Source organism: Peromyscus californicus, unplaced genomic scaffold, assembly GCF_007827085.1.
Source record: "Peromyscus californicus insignis strain IS unplaced genomic scaffold, ASM782708v3 Scaffold_22__1_contigs__length_63687245, whole genome shotgun sequence".
Lineage (NCBI taxonomy): Eukaryota > Metazoa > Chordata > Mammalia > Rodentia > Cricetidae > Peromyscus > Peromyscus californicus.
In genome coordinates this window covers 58442418-58464038 of record NW_026294525.1, presented here as the reverse complement: position 1 = coordinate 58464038, position 21621 = coordinate 58442418, and the positions used below count along the sequence as shown (strand labels likewise).

Sequence of the window (21621 nt, the reverse complement as noted above, 5' to 3'; positions counted from 1 at the left end):
CTGTAAATCTATTCTAGAGAATTTTTGTGGATAATGACTAAGAATGACTACCAGGCATGATTTGTCACGACATTGGTAGACACTGATCTCCAAGAAATTTATGAAGAATCTGAATAAAAATGTGAGAATGGAAAAAGGTATTCTTTGTTATTATGTGATTTTAACTATATATACAGAACTACATTAGGTAGATATTAACATATTTCATTTTCATTGCTATAAAATTGATTATGTGAATTGGCTAACACACATAGTTGCTATTTGTTAGTAATAATTGGATCCACTCAAGTAGAATCCAAATGGTAGTCAGTAAAATCAACACCATTTACTATTTTTTCCCTCTAAAAGTAAGACAATACTTTGCTGAAATTATTTACTCTAATGTTTGATTAAACTTTTATGCTAAAGGATCAGTCTTACATTGATAAAGACAATTGCTACCATTATGATTGCTGTCACACAATACAAACTACTTCATCAATTTAACTACTGTATTACTTCTACCAGTGAATCTATCTGTAAGTTTTTGTGGAATTTACATGTATTTCATGTAGGTCCATACCTGTCTAGAAAGTAGATAAATCTAGACTTTAGATAAATACATAGACAAACTGAGTAAAATGTTTCTCTTTTTCTGAATTAATTTCTATAGCATTCCAACCTAAAATGCAGACGGAGCACACTGTTCCCTATCAAAAGGTGTGTAGAGTTTAATGGACGATTCTTCGGATAGGCAAGCTTGTGCTGCTTGTAAGAGGTACCTGCATCCCGAGCAGAGTCCACGGCAGTGTTATAGGCAGAAGAATCAAACGTCTGGAGGTTCTGGGACCAGCTGCTGAGGTTGTTGGCCATTGGCGTGGTGACCTGCTGGACAGCCACTGTCGTCTTGTTAGCTTCCTCGATGACCAGCTTGGACTGGCCCAGGCGTTGCTGGGCATCCCCTGGGCACAGAGCAGAGGGACAGTCCCTTTACTGGAGAGCACCGACATCACCTCAAACACGGGGGTGAAACAGACCTCAAATTTTGGGTTGTGAAAGAAGACTAAGACTTTTAAATTGGTGACGACTGTGTTACAAGTTAAATGAACTAGGATATGATGAACAGCAGCCATACATGGGTCTGTAAGACTCTGCAGTCTCAACAATATTGAGATGTTTGCTTAACATGTTTTTAAATGAAGAAAAGAAGTAAATTACAAAAACAAAACAAAACAATAACAACAAAAAAACCAAAACAAAAACACTGAGTACGTCCTCAGATTAGCAAGCTCCTTAGAGAGTGAGAGAAAACGCACATGAGGTTTCAGCTTCTGTGATGGTCACATCTGAACTTCATCATAAAAACTTCTTCCTTTTAAGGAAAAGAAATTCTTGTGGAAGACTCCTGCCATAAAAATGATGGCACATTCAGTTCAGAAGTAAATTGATAAGTAAAGCGTTTTTGTTGTTGTTGCCATCTTTTTTTATTTTTTCAAAAGAAAAACAAGTTTTAGAAAAGTTTTAGTGTTCAAATCCAATTTCCCTTAAAAATGATTACATATTTGGGCTGGGATTCCCTACAGCCCCCACGAAGTCGAATGTAGTAGCAAACATCTGTAAGCCTGGTTCTACTACAGCAAGATGGCAAGTAGAGAGGAGGATCCCTGGAAGCTTGTGGACCAGCTGGCAACAAGGACCGCCATGGGCCTAAAGCCAGCCTAGCTAGGGTACATATTAAGTTCTCGGCCACCATGGCTGCAAAACAAGACCCTACCTCACAAGAACAGCAAAAGACTAAGGTATAGCGAGACATGTCTGTAATCCCAGCCGTCTGGAGGGAGAGGCAGGGGATCAAGTTCAGTTCACATGGTGAGTTCCAGGAACTAGAGACCTTGTTTAAAATGAGGTAGACAACGAAGGCCCATAATTGAGGTTGTTCTTTGACTTTCACAGTGCACAGTAGTACAGTGCATAAGCGCTTGTGCTCTCTCTTGCACACACACACACACACACACACACACACACACACACACACACGTGTGCGTATGCACATGCATACAGAACACACATATATACACACAGATAAAACTTACTGCATGCTTAAAATAAAGATTATGTAAATTTACAACATCAAATTTTATCTAGATGATGGGATTATGGGTGATTTTTTTTCCTCTTCTAAGATGTGTTTTCACATTTTTCTATAAGGGTAATGTGTTACTTTTGTAATAAAAACACTTAGAAATCACTTAGGTGATGTTGTAACTTCAAGTTTTTAAAGTGAAGAAACATTTTGTTTAATCTTCCATGCTCTGGATCCTGGTGTACCCTGGCTGGAATCCTGGCTCTCCCTTCTAGCAGCAGTCACAATGCCCTGACAACCTCAGAATTCTCCTCAGCTGGAAGGTAAATAGTAACTCTCATCTCCACAGCACAGAGCCCAGCAAGCATCAATCATCAGTAGCTCTGATAAGGCTTCTCAGTGCGTGCACACTCTCCTAGCCAGAGGTCCCGGGCTCCAAGGCCGGCCGGCACATTTCAGCAAAACACCTATATCCAGAACAGTGTCTTAACTTTTGCTCTGCCTAGGAAGGTATGTCTGCTTCCAATCACAGCTTTTCAAGACACCACTAGAGTCCCAGATTAGGTGAGGGAAGCACTCTTGTTTCTCTTTTTGGTGCATTGATCTTCCTGCTGACTTGATAAGAATAACTTGACACATCACAGAAGGATGCTGTTTACAGTGGGGGCCAGAGAAATCCAATAACCAAATTAGGGCACACTGTTAGCAAGGGTGGATGTTCACAGGAGAGGCACCAGGCAGTAGAAACAGCACAATCCTGTTCAAACACATGTGGACACACGCATGTAGGCGCAGGCAAAGACTGGAAGAAAACACCTTTGATTTAATGCTCATCTCTGGGTGATACAATTATGGCTTTATTTTTAAGGATAGTTTTTGGATAGTAATGAACATTGTTGTTGTTGTTATAAGAAAACAAAAACCCTACTGAATGAAGGAATTGATGAACAAGGAGTCACCTCATCTCCCTCTGCGAGGTTGTTTCACACCAGTGGAAAAACATGGGGGACCTTGAAGTTCTGGATCCTTACCTCTCTCTGCTGCCTGTAGCTGCTTAACAGCGTCACTCAGTCTGTCTCTGAGGGCCCCCTTCCTCCACAGGGCTCCTCCCACACGCCTGCTGGTGTCAGCCACTGCCTCATCATTGCCTGTGGAGAAGAAGCAGAGTAAAGTACCAGGAGGTCTGCCATGCCTGGACGAAGTCTCAACAACATACGTTCTGACTTGTATCATGGACTCCAGTGTCATAATAATCTAGCACTCTAGAAAGAGACGGTCAGTTCTGGAAAATGGCATTTAGAATCAGAGGTACAAGACAGCAGAAAGCATGTGACACTAGTTGGGAGTGACTTAGGATGCCACGATGCTCATTTTTTTTTTTTGGAGAAACAGAGCAAGGCTGTGGCTGATAAAAATCCAGCCGTGCAAATGGTAAAGTCAAAACGACATTTATCTATCCATGTGATGATGCCTGGTTGTAAGAGAATCCATTGTCCTCCTAGTTCTCTCAATAAAATTTTTATAATTATATGTCATGTACCTAAGAAACAGATTATATATGCACAGTTTGATGAACTTGCACAGCAAACACAAAATATAGCCACCTGGAAGTCATCAAGATGGAACATTATGAGCACCCACCAAGCTCTTTTGCATTCTGTCTAGGATTAGCCAGAGAGGACCACTATTTGGCCTCTGTCTATTATTATCTAGCTTTAAAGACCTATTTTATTTTTATTTATGTGTATGTTTGTGTCTGTGTGGGGTATGTGTACGTGAGTGTATGTGCCCACAGAGGCCAGAAGAGGGCATTGGCTATCCTAGAGATCAAGTTATAAATGGTTGTGAGCCACCAGAGGTTAAGTATTGGGAGCCAAGTTTGGGTCCTCTGCAAGAACAGTATGTCCTCCTACCTGCTAACCCACCTTTCCAGTCCCTACAAATAAAGATTTATTTTATTTTTAATTATGTGTATATGTATGGGGGGTATGTGCATGTAAATGAAGGTATTATCCGGTTATAATCCCCCCAAATATGACAAATTACTATAATCTTTTATATGTTTGTTCTGATATCTATAGTTATAAGTCTTGATATTTTTCCATTTTCATTAGCGTTTACCAGTTACACGAAACAATGGGTTTCATTATGACATTTCATACATGTATATAATATACTTTGACCATCCTCAGTCATTATTATTATACCCTGGCCCCTCCTCACTGTTACCTGTCCTCTCCCTCTAAGCCCTCCTTCTTTCATGCATTATCTCTATTGTTTTCTTTTTCTTTGATTATGTTGTTACATGTCTACACACATGTCAATATATACATGCACCCACTCAGTCCATTTAGTGTTGCTGAGATATGCTATTGATTAGTTATTTTGTTCTTACTTCTCAAGATTGGCTACTGGCATTTTTCTCTCTCTTCTCAAGGAAATTCCAGAATTAGTCTATCTGTACATCCACAGTGTTATAGTGTCTTAACCATCACTTTATTACACCCATAAATATGTGTTGTAGAATTGTCCATTTTACAAAGTTGAGTCTTTCCCTCAGTGAATATGGTATCTATTATATTTTAAACTCATACTTAGATATTTTATTTAGAACTGGTAATTGGGATTCCTGGCTTTGTTTGCAGGCTCATTGGAAAGGCCTTTTAATATTTTATTATGAATGTGTTTGCTGAATATTATTTTATTATGCTTTATTAAATTATGGAAACTTCCTTCTATTCTTTGTTTACTAAGAGTTTAAAAAATATTGAATGGGTGCTGTTTTATTAAGGAAATGAAGTGGGTAGGAATGGGTGGTCTGGGGGAGCTGGAGGAGAGGGGAAGAACATGACCAAATTATATATGAAAAATTTAAAAAGTAAATTAAAAAAATATTTCCAGTGTATAGTGAGATGATCATATGAATTTTCTCCTGTAGTCCGTAAATGTGGTGAGATATTTTAACTGCTAAACTATCTTTGAAATCCTGTAATAAATTTATGTTTCTCATCACACACTATCATTTCTATACATGGTAGATTTGACTTGCTAATATTTTTTGTTTTTTAAGCTAGAGTCTTATTGTCTAGCCTAAGCTGGCCTTGACTTTGTAGCCAGCCTCCTGTCTCAACAGCTTCCGGAATGCTGGGATTACAGTTATGAGCCACCACATCTGGCTGATTAGGATTTCTATGTCTTCTTGAGGTTTTGATACTTACATTTTGCCGGCTTTCTTAGAACAAGTTTGGAGAATATTTCTTTTGCTATTATCTGGAAGTGTTTGTATAAAAGTGGTACTGTTTCTTCTCTGAAATTTGGAAAGAATTCGCTGGGAGTCTGGAGACGTCTTTATGGGAGAGTTGAATTTCTGAGCTTACTGACATCGTTACCTGTATGTGTATACAATTCTATAGGATCATCTACTCTCTGCCATTCATTTGTGATAGTTTTCTTTTTCTTTGAAAATATGTCCTGGGCATGGTTCCCAAACTGGGGTTATTATTGAGCAAATCCTAGAAGGTCATGAAGTTGTATTTGTTTATCTGAATGGAAGACCAGCTTTCCCAGTAACTAGGGGTTTGGGTTTGGCTATGGCTTCCTTCCAAAGTGCCAGGAAATTTATGGTTGTCTTGCTTCTTCTTCCCTTCTGTTTCCTCCATTGGGCGTCTAAAAAACTCACACCCCATAGGGCATCATTGCTTCTAGGTCCATCTTTGAGTATTTTATCACTGCTGTGTATAATGGATATATACAAGGTGGAGGTGGATATACACACTGTTTTACCATCACCCAGTACAGTTTAACCAGGAACAAACACGTACTTATCTCCTCAAGGTTTCTGAGAATTTCCCAGCATTCCAGGAGTGGCTTAACATACTTTTTAGTGACAGTGAACCTCCCTTCTCATTTTTTGAAGTTTCTGTTTTCAGATATGGCGATATAAAAGCACTTTCAGTTTTTGGTTTGGGGCCTGTGACTGCATTAAATGCTGCTTTATTTAACTCTATATTTGGGACTTGATAAAAATAGGAGGAGAATCTATTTGGGGCTGGATATTTATAAAAAGAAATGTTTTGCTGAAAGTGTTTCCTGATGGAAGAGGCTGTTGCTCTTTCAGAAGATTATGGCAAACGGCACTTTCTTAAGTTTATTACGGATTGTTAAATCTTTGTTACAGACAACAAAAGAGAAAGCAAGCTTGGAAATAAAAACTACTCATTATGGAAAGCCATTTGAAAATGGAGAAACACTCACCTGGAATTAGAATGTAATTGAGTAGATGAAAATCTGAATTTACAAATTCATGTCTGATTTACAAACATGCTTATTGCCCAAAGGAGAGAGTCCTATCAAGTTTTGGGACACATGGTCTTAACTTCTTTATGTTGTCCCTTGTACAAGGGAAGGAATTTAACCAAAACCAAACAGATCATGAAATATGTGACCAGGTCTGCCAGACAGTCAAAGAAGCTGATGCAAGAGATTTATTGGATATAAAACACGGGACTCTGAGGAAAACACTATTTCCAGACAGGAAGGTTGCTTTCAGCAGGCTCAGTGACTCGGTAATGGCAGCATTCGCTGAGAACATGTGTGCACAACTACCACGCAGAATAGAATGTTTAAGAGACTGACTCATAAGGATTGTTATATGCTGGCCTTCCCAACACAAGAAACAAAAGCAGCTCACAGATTTGGCAGCACGCCTTTAATCCCAGCACTTGGGAGGCAGAGGCAGGCAAATCTCTGTGAGTTCGAGGCCAGCCTCATCTATGGGGGACAGCCAGGACTGTGACACAGATAAACCCTATCTCAAAAAACAAAACAAAACAAAACAAAATTCTAATACTTTACTGCTAATGTTCTCATTAATTTCCAGAAAGCATATTCAGAATTAGTTCCACAAGACATTAATATGAATTATGTGATAAATTAGGACACAGAAAATTAATAGTGTTCTTTTTTTTTTTTTTTTTTTTTTGGTTTTTCGAGACAGGGTTTCTCTGTGTAGCTTTGCGCCTTTCCTGGAACTCGCTTTGGAGACCAGGCTGGCCTCGAACTCACAGAGATCCACCTGGCTCTGCCTCCCGAGTGCTGGGACTAAAGGCGTGCGCCACCACCGCCCGGCCTAATAGTGTTCTTATTACCTTTTTCTACCTACAAAGCATAAAATAGCAGTGGCCTTGAGGTATTCAGCATTCAGAATATGAAAATCAAAGTGTGCTCATTTCTATACATAATTTTTTTTCATAAGAGGACAAAAAGATAATGCATGGTTGATTTGAGATTAATTGCTTTGATAAAATTTCATGAAGTTTCCTGTTTCCAACTTGGCTTGCTTTCAGGTAAGAGTCAGAAGTCAGCTGGATAATGGCTTTCCAACTCACTAGTCAATGCTCAAATATCCTTAGGAATGAGTCCATGACCTCAGAAATGAGGACCATTTAATGATATTCTTGGTCCATTCAGTTGTTTGTAGGAGTGACTCACGAGGTTTAAATGGACTGAGGCTTTTCACTGTGTCCTTCTCTGTCCCATTCCCAGTGTGCTCGCTTTTAGAGTGGTGGGGAAAGCTTCCTTCTATGTGTCTATTAGGGCTGTCCACAGCCATCCACTGCGGCAAACAAGCTGTAGTCGAGCTGACCAACCTGATGGCTTGTGGTATCCCATCATGCCAATCGACTGTCACGGGGATGATGTATCAAGTAATCCCGGTCAACTCTCACAGGGGTGATGCCTCCCCCTTCACTGTAAAAATGTGAAGGTTCTTCTGGATGGGTAACATAGTTTTAGTGTTTAGTATATTTTATGGTTTTATCTCCTTGAATATCAGTATTCTGATGTTTCTATCAGCCAGCCCATTTGATTAGTATGAATTTCCCCCATATGTTGAAATACCAAGTCTGCTGTTTTGTGACTGGATTCTAAAGTGCTGATACATTATTTAGTGGAATATTATTTACTCCTTAAGCCTCGGTTTTAGAATTTCATCTACATTTATAAAAGGTGGCTATGAATCAGAAGGAGGAGAAAATGAGATATTTACTAGAATCTGCCTTTGCTTGCAGCTCTCTGGCTTGATTGAGAAGGTTGTCACTTTCGTCCTTATGGTAAATGATCTGAGTGTCAATTCCACTCACAGCCTACAAAACAAGTGGTCACAGAGGGTAAGAACAGCGGAGAAACACCAACTTCTCATGGTCTTTGGATTTAAATGATAGCATTTATCTGCTAAATGCCACACGAGATTCATGCAGCTTCACTTGCACAGCTCAGAATCAAGAATGGAACACAGAGGAGACAAACAGTGTCTTAGCATTTCCAAACTGAGCCCCTGCCCTCGCCCCAGGAAAACTCAGCAAACTAGGAGAATGCTTTGGCCAAGGCTTGAACTAAGGACTCTCATAAAGAAACCACTGGATAAATAATTTCGAATTGAGAAGGGAAAAAAAAAAGAGGGAGCTGGAGGGATGGTTCAGTGGTTAAGAGCACTGGCTGTTCTTACAGAGGTCCTGAGTTCAATTCCCAGAAACCACATGGTGGCTCCCAACCATCTGTAATGAAATCTGGCTCCCTCTTCTGGCATGCAGGCAGAACACTCTATACAAATTAAATAAATCTTTAGGAAAAAAAAAAAAAAAGAAATACTTAAAAAAAAAAAAAAAGAAGAATGTGTCCTAAGACATCTTCTCTATTAGAAGACACTAGCCTAAAAAAAACAGCGTCTGCAAAGGAATGCTCTTTTGCGAACTGGACTCATCCAACGAACTTGTAAACCCAAACCTTTATGGAACACAATGCTCTTTTCTAAGTGCTCCTGACCCTTCTCACATTTTAGTTTTTCATGGAAAGGTCAAGGGTTAAGGGATGATGTTAGAAAAACAGAGATACACACACGCATATACATGAAACACATATAGAATGCATATTGCGCTATGTATAATGTATCATGTATGTATATTCTAACACACACACACACACACACACACACACACACACGGGGAGGAAAGCAGAAGGAGACTATTTAGGGGAAGGAAGATAGACGAGTGAGTGGGGAGGAGGAAGTGCAGTAGCAAATAAGAGCAAGACATAATTGTAAGAATGATGAACGGCACTGGTTACCAGTGCTGGCTACCGTATGAAAAGGTTACGACAAAACCTAGTGTCAGTATCAGAGCTTTATTAGGAGGAAGAGGGGTTGGGGGAACAAGAGAACCAGGCCTGGGAAAGAAGCACGTGCAGAGAGAGAAGGGTGGTGGGGGAAGAGAGAACAGAACAGAGAGAGAGGGGGTGGGGTCTGTGTCGGGCTCTTTAAGGATTCTCATGCACATGTGCAGGTGGGCTTATGGAGCTAAACCACGCATGCGCAGATTGCATTACCACGCCATGCACATAATCACCAGGGCACACTGATGACGTAAGATGCAAGACGCTTTGCTTAACTCCTGAACTGTGCATGTGCGGTCATGCAGCTGGAGTGAGGGCAGAATTCTAACAGTAATGATGTTTTTGCATAAAGAAACAAGAAAGAGGATAGGAATCTGTTAATAAAAAAACAGAGACGAAAAGCCAGAGACGAGGCAATATACCAGCAAACCCTGAGGTCAAGGGCTACTTACATCATAAATTCGGTCAGTGATATTCAGAGCAAATTCTGCCGTTTCATTGGCTTCACTGACATAGTTGGCAATATTTTCATAGACATTCGATGCATCCAAGGCCTTCTGCACCAGCCCGTTCATGTCTGAACTGCGTAAATTTCTGTTAATAAAACGAATTGGTCACTTTTCCTTCTTCCTTCCGTAGGAAATGGGGCCACGTTTAGGGTTTCATTTGGATACTTCTGTGATCACAGATGCCCTCCTTCCCGGTTTTTCAAAGCCACCTGTCTTGGAAGGTTTTCCCAAGAACCTGCCCCTGGGAGTACGTTATGTTCGCATTTGTTTTTACGTGCCGCCCCAACGTGCCATCCCATTTAGGTTCCACAGCAGCTGCTGCCTGGCATTAACTGTTGAAAAGGGGAACGGGGATTTAAAAAGAGTCCCCTGTTCCTCCTCCAGCAAGGGTTTATTTAAACTGTGCAGGTCGGACAAAGGCCTGAGGTGTGGTGCCTCTGCCTACTCCTTACCCAACTGTTACTCTCTTTCTATAGAGGAGGCACAGCCCCTGGAGAGGGTGCAGAGCTAGCCAGGCCGGCCACACACTGGTTTGCTAAGGTCTGTCTGGTCCCTCAGACAGCCCCACCTCAGTCTAGCCTCCCCTCTGCCCTGAAACACCATGTTCTCTGCCTTATCCCTCCCTAGCTCGGGTAAGCTTCCTGGACGGTTTACCAAGAACCTATTACGGACTGGGTGCTCTCACATACAACAGCTAATAACCACACATCTTCTAAGGATTCACACTGGGCATAGCAAGGATCAACTGTGTAATGATCCTGTGTATTTCTTGAACTTTAGGATTATTGTTATACCATTTCTGAACTGGACTTGGAAACTATGTGTGACATTTAGTTTCCTGATCAATACTTTCTGCCTTCCTTCCTTCCTTCCTTTATCCCTTCCTTCCTCCCTTCCTTCCTTCCATTCATTCACTCACTCATTCACTTATTATTTGTTTGTTTGTTTATTGAGACAGGGTCTCTTTACATAGTCCTGGCTGTTCTGGAACTCACTATGTAGATGAGGATGGCCTTGAACTCAGCCTGCCTCTGCCTCCTGAGTGCTAGGATGAAGGGCCTGCACCACCATGCCTGGCTAACCAATACTTCTTTATCCTCTATTATAGAAGCTCCACCCCCACTTCCATGGCTCATCCTAAATCCTTTGTGTCTTACTGACTCTCAGCTCCAGGGCTCCTCATTTCCTCCCAGTCCCGGACACTCACAGCTTGTGTCACCTGGTTCCTCATTACCCCGCAGACAATGCTGGACACCGCAGATCCTACCCAGGTCTTCTTTTCCACTCACAGAACTGATGAGCACGGCCAGCTCTTTCTCAGCCTCCTCCTTCTGGCCCAGGCCCAGTTTGCTCAGTTACTTCTCTTTGTTTTCCCATCATCAGCCAATTGCTCTGCAGGGGGCTGACCCCTCCCACCCCCATGGGCACAGTAGGGATCTACAAAAATGTTGCATTTGAATTTTCTCAAATCAGCAGGAAGAAAAATGAAGACAATAAAATGATTTTGATTTCATTATTTGTGATCATGACACAGAGCTTAATTTTGATGGAGAAAAGGATCAGCCATGGTAAGAGTCACATTATATGGAGGCGATTCCCTTCCAAATGCTCCCTGGGACCTCTCTTTAGAAATGGCTCCAAGAATAAACTATGAAGAAAGTAGGCAAGGAAAAGCATATTATGCCTGTAATCCCAGCCCCCACCAGGCAAAGGCAGGAGGATTTCTGAGAGTTTCAAGCCAGCCTAGGCTACAGAGTGGGACCCCAAGTTCTTGCCCAAGAAACCCAAGCAAACAAAAACAAATCAAGCACCTAGAATGCACAAAGCCCTGGATTTGATTCCCAGCGAGTGTGAAACAGCTCGGCAGCACGCACCTGCAACCCCAGCCCTTGGGAGGGAGAGGCAGGAGGACCAGAAGTTCAAGGTCATCCTTAGCTGTGCAGAGTTAGAAGCCAGTCTAGGTTATAAGACATTTTGCAACAAAACAACACAACATAAGCTCCCTAACAGGCAAAAAGAGATAAAGGAAAAAAGGTGAGAACACCAGACAGATGCTGAGGAATTTTCAGTCTTTACATCTTGAGGGGGAAGGGTCTATAAATTTTGAATGTGTCCGGGAAAAGATTGAGTCAAAAACATGATGTCGCCGGGCGGTGGTGGCGCACGCCTTTAATCCCAGCACTCGGGAGGCAGAGCCAGGCGGATCTCTGTGAGTTCGAGGCCAGCCTGGGCTACCAAGTGAGTCCCAGAAAAGGCGCAAAGCTACACAGAGAAACCCTGTCTCGAAAAACCAAAAAAAAAAAAAAAAAAAAAACATGATGTCAGGGTGATCCATATTTGTGACTCTGGTGCAAGTGAAATGTACAGTAGCTTCCATGGACCCCTGCTGGACAGTAACATTTAGCCACAGTGGGTTGTGGCTGCTGAAAAGATGAAGGAATGATGAGAGAGCCAGAGGATGGCTCACAACTAATAATCAACTGATATGCAACCACCAAAACTGGCATTTTATCTAAGTCCCTTTTATTGCTTGCCTAAAAAGCACACTTCCTAAGGACAAAGCACCAAACTGAGTAACTGTAACACACCAGCACTGCCAATATTACATGCTTTCATGTTATATCTCCTCTCCCCCTTCTTTCTTCTCTTTTTCTTCCTCCCCCCCTCTTCCCTTTACCTTTCCCCTCCCTCTCTCTCTCCCTTCCTTCCCCTCTCTTATTCCTTAAGCCCCCCTCACTCAGTCTAGAAGGATGTTGGAAAGTTTTGGCGAAGAGGAGAAAAGGATGCCGTGTGTTTGGAATAGACGTTAACCTCCATTCTTTGCCCCCGCCCCCCCTTTCCTATACTGATCTCATTATGTACCTACTTCAGGGTCAGGAATCCAATTCCAGTCTTTCAGTACATGTCAATGAGCATTAACTGAGTGTCCAAAGGGTGTGTGACTCTTTTCTAGGTGCTGTAAGGGAAACTGTCAATTGATTTTTCTCCTAATGGGAGTTAAATCAAATATTTCCTGCTGGGCATTGCAGAAAGTTGAGTATTTACCAGAAGTCAGTTGTATGGCGACTCCCAGCCAGCGTGGCTTATGATATTTGGGTACGGAAAGTAAATGCTGTCTATGAAATAAGCAGGTGATGATGGTGGAATTAGACTCTGTGAAGGGATTTGATTTACTAATAATTGTGGAACAGACTCATTTGCACCCTTGCCTGGAGCACAGGTTTCTAGTCTCAAAGATTTAAACAAAACAAAACACATCTCCCAGAAACAATTGCAAAAAATGGTGATTGGCTCTGAGGGAACGATTAACAAAGAAATCAGCAATCAAGCAGACCCACCCCAACTTACGTGCTTTATCCTAGCCTGTACGAAACGGAATACAAATGTCTCATTCAGCCCTTGTAAATATCTGCATTTCTAAAGTTCAGGCGTTACCTGCTCAGCTCATCAGCTTCCTGTTGAAGGTTGGCTGCATGGTCTATAGCTTCTTGGACTAAATCATGACTCAGGTTACTTAGGTTGGACAGCTTTCCTTGCAGCTCATTCTTGCCTCCATCTATTTCTGCATAAATTCCAGATGCATTCTAAAGAAAAACAAATTAAGTGACTGGGTCTTAGAGAAACGTAGAACAGTTTCCCCAGATAACAACAAAATTGAACATCTTCCTGCTTGTCCATTTCAGGCCTAAATTACCGTAAGGAGGATTTGTGTACCCCTGCATCTTCACCCGCTTCTCGACGGATTGCTTCCTCATCGTTCAGACATGCTCTATTTCCTCTAAAAAGAAAACTAAACACACAGCTTCCGGTAGCCATACATCCCGTTGGCGCTCCACCTTTCATAGCAAATCTCTCTGGGGGAAATCTACCAGCAGTAAGAAGTCTTACTTTCCAGCATCCAATTTCTAAACAGGTTGGAAAATAAATAAATACAAAGACCAAGCATGTTGCCTTATTTTTGCGCAGCTGAGGTAAAAGCATGCCTTCAGATCTCAGCCATCGTTAACTGGTACTTAGTCCGAGAAGTACAGTTAGTCTACCTGGTCAGGCAGTGTGACCGTCAGGGGCCCTTAATGCCCAAAGAGCTTCCATGCAGAAGAACACAAGGAAATAGTCCTTCTGCCCAAGGCCTCCATCCAAGAAGAGGGTGGAGTTGAGGAGGGCCTGTACAGTTCTTCCTAAATTTATCAATAAAGCAAATCTTTCCTTCTCACAGGGAATAGTGAAGAGAGGGACTGGCAAGGATTGCCCGAGTAGCCAGTATTTCCCTATGAGCTGAGTCTTTCTGGCTTTTTATCAGTCTCCACCATGATGCAGAAATGGTGATGATGACGTCATTCCCCTTCTCAGAATCAGCCCATTGCCTTTTCCCTTGTAGCTTCATTCTTGTCTGGTTTGTCTTTCTCCGCTGATTTAATCATTTTTCTCCACTGTATCTTATAGACCAACCTTGTCTAACCGGTTGTCTTAATGCTGTATATATTTTTTTGTGGCCACCGTCCACGCTATCTCCCCAGTCTGGAATAGCTTTCCTCTCGGGACCTACTTGGAGTTCTACTCATCCTGAATTCAACTCAAACATTACTCCCACTCGGTAGCAATTCCTGGCTTCCTGGGTGAGCTCGTGTTCCCACAGGTCTGTTATCCACGCTCACATCACTGTAATCATCGTACACGATCATTCACTCATGATATTACAGACTCTCACATGACAGTACCAACTCTTAGGAATCAGGAACTGAGTTGAATTTGGTTTTATTTCTCTAGACTGGAGCACAGTTTCTAACACACAAGATTTATTTCTTAGAGGTTATAGTAAGCCTTCAGCCATTTGGCTGGTCACTTTGTTTTGAATTATATAAACAGAAAAATGTCACAGGCATTCATCTTCACTCATTATCTCATTATTCCTTTAACTAATGTCCACTGTGTGCCTAGTCCACGCCCCATACTCTTGGAGAGAAGACAACAAAGTTGTTACCTTCAAGGGCTGCCGTTGGGGTGGGGGTGGGGGCCCAGACAGTGAGCAATGATCACAGAAGTGGGCAAGCTAATTTTAGAAAGCAAAAGCTATTTTGAATAAAATGCAACATGGACAATGGAATGGAGAGTGGTTAGGGGTACGGGGGCCTCTTGGATTAAACTGTCACAAAGATAATGCGCCATTTTTTAAAGATCTGGGGACAGTGGGTGCAAAGGCCTGGAGGGAGGGCTACGTATGGTGCTTTTGAAAGTGAGAGTTTGCTGAGCTGCTAAGTAGCCGGTGAGGAAGACAGTAAGTTAACGCCAGGTCAGACAGGTGGGTGAGCCAGGCCACGGGGTGCTTCCTGGGTCATGGTGGAAAGTGGTTCTGATTTTATGTGTCACTAGACGTCAACAGGAGAAACGACAGAGTTTGATCATGTTTTAAAATGGTTTTTCTGCTAACGGGTTGGGAATGGGTCTAGAAGGGCCACAGCGGCGGCAAACTCGTCTGTCAGCCCGCGCTCTTTGCCACTTCACATGGGGCACCAGGTGGTTAGCAGCGGAGGTGAGAAGGTGGCCAGAAGCTAGGGTTCATTTCGGACAGAGGGCCGGCACATCCTGGTAAAAAGTCATGGGAAGAAAGGAGCACTCACGAGTGATTTGGGATTTGGGACCTGAGCAGGTGGGGGGGGGGGCACTTACTGAGATGGGGGGTGGGGAGCAGCACTTACTCAGAATCCGTGAGGTTTGATGTGCTTATTATATGGTAGATGGAATTCTGATTTTGTAACACAGAACCCTGCCTTCTGACTTGTCATGTCCAATAAGCATTTGCCTACAAAGGTTTGGACAGGGGGTTCAGACACAGCGCTGTAAACTGTGGAATCATCTGTGTAACTATTCTTTAAAGCCCTCAGAGCCAACGACTAGGAGAGACTAGGGTACAAAAGAAGGCTCCACACTGAATGCTAAGCCACGCGTTCTCCAGAGCAGAGACCAGCACAGCTCAGATCCAGGTCCAGCTCCAAATCTTTCTTACCCAGCCCTGAGCTAAGAATATATTTCTCACTTTGGGGGGAGGGTTGTTCAACAACCACAAAGAAAGGAAAGGTCAGTAGCTGCATGTGGTCTGCACTAATGTATTTGCCACACAGAGGATGCAGAGAGCTGCCTCAGAGGAGAGTCCTGGGATCCCATGCAGAGGGGGTGGAGCCAGTAGACAGTGCGGGCCTGGGAGGCAAAACAGCAGCTGTGACTTGAGACATTTTCTTCTATGATGCTGAACAGAGTGATAGGCCAAAGATTAGGAGGGGCTTCGAGCTTTTGAACAACAGCTTTTTCAAAGGGCGGTTTTCTTTCTTTGTGTGTGTGTTTAAATGACAGGAGATACTAGAGTAAGTAAGGATTCAACAAAGCTTAAGACCTGGGTGATAAGGAGACTGGAGAGAGAGAAAAAAAAAAAGCCCTGCAACCATGTTTTCAGGGAGGACAGGACTGGGGAGCAGGAGGAGCAGGTGCAGGAGGAGTGAGGGAGGAGTGTAGACCCAGAAGCAGGTGGGCTGGCGGACTGAAGGAGGAGAGGTGAGGGGAGTTCCGGTTGTTCTCAGTTTTCCAGTGGTATAGCAATCAAAGCCACCAGCCTGAGCTGACGGCAGGGAGGCCGTGAAGGGCTCTCGCAGGCCCGAGCATGGCAAACACAGAGCAACAGGGTTTCCCTTTTACCCTTCTCTCCCTTGCCGAACACCGTACATTACATTCCTAAAGCTAACTCCCACGGTCCGTGCCACTGACTCATTCCTGAGACAAAATATCAAAGTCCAAGAGTCAAAACCCGTTATTTGGCTGATAGTGTCCAATCAGGACTTGCCAGCTCACCCTAGCACAGGCTCCCCGTTTTTCTCCTTAAAAACCCACTCTTGCAATAAAAATGCTTAGAGCTTGGAGCTTGCTGCTGCTGCTGCTACTTGCTGTCTGCCCTTGCAACCCTCCCTCCCTCCCTCCCTCCCTCCCTCCCTCCTTCCCTTCCAGGAGTAATAAATCTCCGTTGTGCTGAGAATTTAGTGTCTGGGATTGTCCTGTACCGACTCCGAGGAGGGCAACTGTGGTGATGTATTGTTCATCCCAATAAAACTTATCTGGGGATCAGAGGACAGAGCCAGCCACTAGATTAGACATAGAGGCCAGACAGTGATGACACACACCCTTAATCCTATCACTCCATCTGGATCTCTGTGAGTTCAAGGCCACACTGGGAACAGAGCCAGGCATGGTGGCACACATGTTTAATCCCAACACTTGAGACCTCATGCCTTTGCTTGGGAAGCACACATACCTTTAATCCCAGGAAGTAAGATGACAGGGCAGAAAAAGGTATGTAAGGTGTGAGCAAACAGGAACTCACTGTCTTGAGACTGAGGATTTTGTAGAGGTAAGAACTTGTGGCTGGCTTGTTCTGTTTCTCTGATCTTTCAGCTTTCACCCCAATATCTGGCTCTGTTTTTTTTTTTTTATTAGTAAGACCTTTTAATATTTGTGTTATATCTTGAACAACAGGCAACCTCCCTTTTACAGACAGGTTTCTGACAAGTCACATTTGGCTGCTTGAGTGCAGCTGTGTTACTGGGGACTTGGTTAGAATCTGTATGTGGATAAACAGGAACAGGTGCACTTGGGAGTTCACGGTCTTTTCCAGGAATAATTAGACTGACAGTTTCAGCGGGTTAAGAAGAAAAGACAGGAGGTAGAGGTTCAGGATCCCTGAGGGAGGAGGGGCTGATGTGGTTGGAGAACACCTGGCCTGGCTGCTCTAAACGAAGAGACAGTGCTTAGCAAGGGAGGGCTTGAGACGGACTCAGGAGAAGATACGATCATGGATGGCAAGACGTGGGTGTGGCCCTAAAGGGACAATAGAGGTGGGCTGAGGACAAGATTGGAGAGAAGATTTTTGGTGGGCTCATCCTCAAGGATTTTGACATCACTAGGAGTAGTGAGGGGAGCTAGGCTGGAGAAGGCAGGGACTTAGGGACTTGAATAGCTGAAGAGGAATGATGTGGGGACCAGACTGCTTTAGTCCTTCAAAGGTAACAAAAACAGGTGCAGTCGTTTATTTCAAGGTAGCTTCGTTCACTGCATTTCCCTGGAAACTTTCTATTTTGAAAAGCATGCCTTTTTATAGGTTTTCGAATGCTGGGGAGAGGGGAGAGGGGGAGAGGGGAGAGGGGAGAGGGGAGGGGGAGAGGGGAGAGGGGATTTAGGTTGGCATACAAAGTAACTGGCTCAGCTATGGCATTTTCATGCACATTGCTATTAGATTTGGTTCTTTTTCTATGGTCATCCCCACTGCCCTCCTTTGTGACCCTGCCTGTCTCTGGCTGGCTCCCTTCCTTCCCCCAGACAGTCTTCCACTCTCCTTTCTTATTACATATATCCCACCACAGTTTTCACTTCCGCCTTCCTGTAAGACCTCTTCCTCTCCTCTCTTAATCCCCTTTCTAGTTTCATGACCCATATACACATGTAGATAACCACACACATACATCCAATTTTAAATCTAGTTTCCGCAGATAAGAGAAAACATCTGGCATTTGTCTTTCTGAGCCATTCTCTTGCAAACATCATGACCTCATTTTCTTTTATTTCTTTACCTACTCATCTATTGATGGACATCTAGGTTTGTTTCATTTCTAATCTACTATGAATAATTCGGGATGTCCAAGGATCTCTATGCTATGTTGACTTAGTCCTTCATTTATATACCAAAGAGTGGTCCAGCTGGGCCATATGGTAGTTCTACTCCACAGTGGCTGCCCAAGGCTACATTCCCAGTTGTCAGTGAATAAAGGTTCATGTCTCCTTACATCTGGCCACCATTTGTTTTCTTGACGATAGCCATTTTGATTGGCATGAGACGGATTCTCAAAGCGGCTTTATCTTGCATTCCCTGATAGTTAAAAATGTTGAACATTCTTTTCCAAATATTTATTGGCTATGTGCATTTCTTGTTTTGAGGACTGTCTATTCAGTTCATTAATTTATTTACTGATTGGATGATTTGGCTTGTTAAATATCTCCCTAGGTAGAGTGAATGGGATGGAACTACATCGGCACTTTTAATAGATTTTACTGTGATCGTGTCTATGCCATCAAAGCTGATAGCCACATGTTGCTCCTGAGGATGTGAAATGCAGCTGATTCAAATGGAGTGGAATTTCTAATTTTATGAAATTGAAATTTCAGTAGCTGTGTGTGTGTTAGTAGCTACCATGTAAGACAAGAAACTAGAGATGCCCATTACCTGATATTATTTTACAATCCTACTAACTCGAATTGAGTTGGATTACTCTCACACTGAGCTGCTGTTCAAAGGTGCTATAAAGGCAAGTCTGAGCAATCCAGGTATGTCCTTACCTTTATTATCTCATCAAGTTCCTCAAGAGTCAGCCGAGGTATCATCAGAGAGTCTGCAGACGTGCTCAGAGAGGTGCTCACAACTTCCATCTGCCCCTTCACTCTCTCATGCTGTTTCTGAGGGAAGGAAAAACAAAAGAGGGAAGATGTGATTGTACACCATATAAACCAAGTGCAGGACAAAAACTACACGGTCCTATCACTGGATATAGAAAAGGCCTTTGACAAATCTAATACCCACTCATGATAAAAGTCCTGGGAGAAATTAGGGATACAAGGGGCATATCTCAACAAAATAAAGACAGTTTACAGAAAGTCAGTAGCCAATGTCAGCTTAAATGGAAACTCAAAGTAATTCCATTGAGACCAGGAACAAGATAAGGTTGTCCAATCTCTCCATTCATGTTCAACCTGGTACTTGAAGTCTTAGCTAGAGCAGTAAGACAAATGAAGGAGACCAAGGGATACAAATTGGAAAGGAAGAAGTCTAAGTGTCTTTATTTGCAGATGGTCTGATAGTATACATAAGTGACCCTAAAAATTCCACTGGGAAATTCCTACAGCTGATAAGCACTTTGAGTGAAGTAGATGGATAAAAAATTTAACGCACACAAATCAGTAGCCCTCCTATATACAAACGACAATTGGACTGAGAGTGAAATCAGGAAAACAACACCTTTCACAATAACCTCAAATAATACAAAATATCTTGGGGTAACTCCAACCAAAAGTGAAAGACTTGTATGACAAAAAAATACTTTAAGAAACTGAAGAAGATATCAGAAGATAGAAGGATCTCCTATGCTCACGGATCGGTAAGATTAATAATGCAAAAACAACCATCCTACCAAAAGCAACTTACAGATTCAATACAATTCCCATCAAATTCCAACACAATTCTTCACAGATTTTCAGCTTCATATGGAAACACACACACACAGATACACACACACACACACACACACACACACACACACACACACACACACCTGAGGCTAGCTAAAACAATCCTGAATAATAAAAGAACTGATGAAGTATCAACATCCCTGACCTCCAATTGTACTACAGAGTAATAAAAATAGATGGAGACTGACTGGAGTGGGAGGATCAAGTGGGACAGGGAGGGATGAGGGGGATGAGGGGGATGAGGGAGGGGATATGGGAAGAGCTGAAAGTAAGAGCAATATGAGGGGGTAGCATGGAAACCTAATATAGTAGAAGATCACACACACACACACACACACACACACACACACACACACACACACGAAGGTGATCTAAATGAAATTGCCAAATAATGGGGAAGCTAGAGCCACACAGGGCACCTCTTGTCACAAAATGAAGCTTCTAGTATTAGGAATTTGTTACATTTAATTGAGTTGTAGGTCAAAGGGGCCCTATGGGGACCCCAAAACAGAATCAAATATTCCAATAACGTTACATCCTTTCAAACCAATTTGTTATAGGAAAGACTACAACTACTATATAACTGAAACACTAGGTTTTAAATTGTGTTGGAAGAAATTAAAATTTCATAACATTGAAGCATGCAAAAGTAGGAAAAAGAATGTCAATAGTAGTGTCTAGTAATTTGAGGGTCTGGTTTATATTGGAAGCAGTATTTATAATCAAGAGAAATCGGTATACACAAATGGTATCTGAATTGCATGGTGGGTGGGGATGGTCTATGTCCTTGGTTGTTCTTGTTTTTTCAAGACAGGGTTTCTCTGTGTAGCCCTGGCTGTCCTAACTGGCTCTTTGACCAGGCTGGCTTTGAACTTGGAGATCTGCCTGCCTCTACTTCCTGAGCACTAGTATTAAAGGCATGCTTCACTGCCTTGGCCCCATGTCCTTGTTTATCCATTTGCTGACAAATAAAGCAGAGGCATGCAAGGCATGTGTTAGGTTCTGGGAAGATACAATTCCTGCAAAGCAAGAGCGCTGCCCTTTGGATGCTTATGGGGGGATAGACAAAGGTACACACACACACACACACACACACACACACACACACACACGCAGAGGACACACAGCTACACATTCAGTCATTAATGATGCCTTTGAAACTGGAACATAGAATATATGCTAAAAGTATTAAAGATGATTCCATAGTTACAACTTAGGGCTCTGTCAGAGCAGAAGAGGGAGGGCTTCTCCTGATGGTCATTTTTCTTTTTCTTTTTCTTTTTTTTTAACTTTAGAAGGATTTTTCTTAACTTTTAGAAGGCTTTAGAAGGAGTGCCTGAATCTGTCTGCCAACCTGATATGTATAAATAACTGAACATGTTTTTCATGGCGGGGCTGCATCTGTGTGTGCATGCACGTGTGTCTGTACATGGGAGCAGCGTGAGGGTGTGGGTGGTTTCCCTAGTTTTCACAGAATTCTCGGTAGATGGAAGACAGAAAGGATGTAAGAACTTTAGTAAGTGGAGGAGACATGCTACATACGTACGAAGTGAGTCACTTCGCCCAGATTAAAGACGAGACAGAAATAGACAAGGGAGATGGGCA

General features: G+C 42.6%; 1 protein-coding gene across 1 annotated transcript in view; it reads right to left on the bottom strand.

Moving 5' to 3' along the window:
- The window catches only part of Lama4 (laminin subunit alpha 4), a 147448-nt gene that overhangs the window by 43299 nt on the left and 82528 nt on the right, over positions 1-21621 (bottom strand). Inside the window, exons 12-17 of the mRNA XM_052751417.1 lie at positions 19111-19227; positions 13174-13322; positions 9682-9823; positions 8109-8205; positions 3094-3210; positions 762-941 (exon numbers count right to left, since the gene is read on the bottom strand). Of these exons, the coding sequence (XP_052607377.1) occupies positions 762-941; positions 3094-3210; positions 8109-8205; positions 9682-9823; positions 13174-13322; positions 19111-19227 (802 nt within the window). The remainder of the gene's footprint in view (positions 1-761; positions 942-3093; positions 3211-8108; positions 8206-9681; positions 9824-13173; positions 13323-19110; positions 19228-21621) is intronic.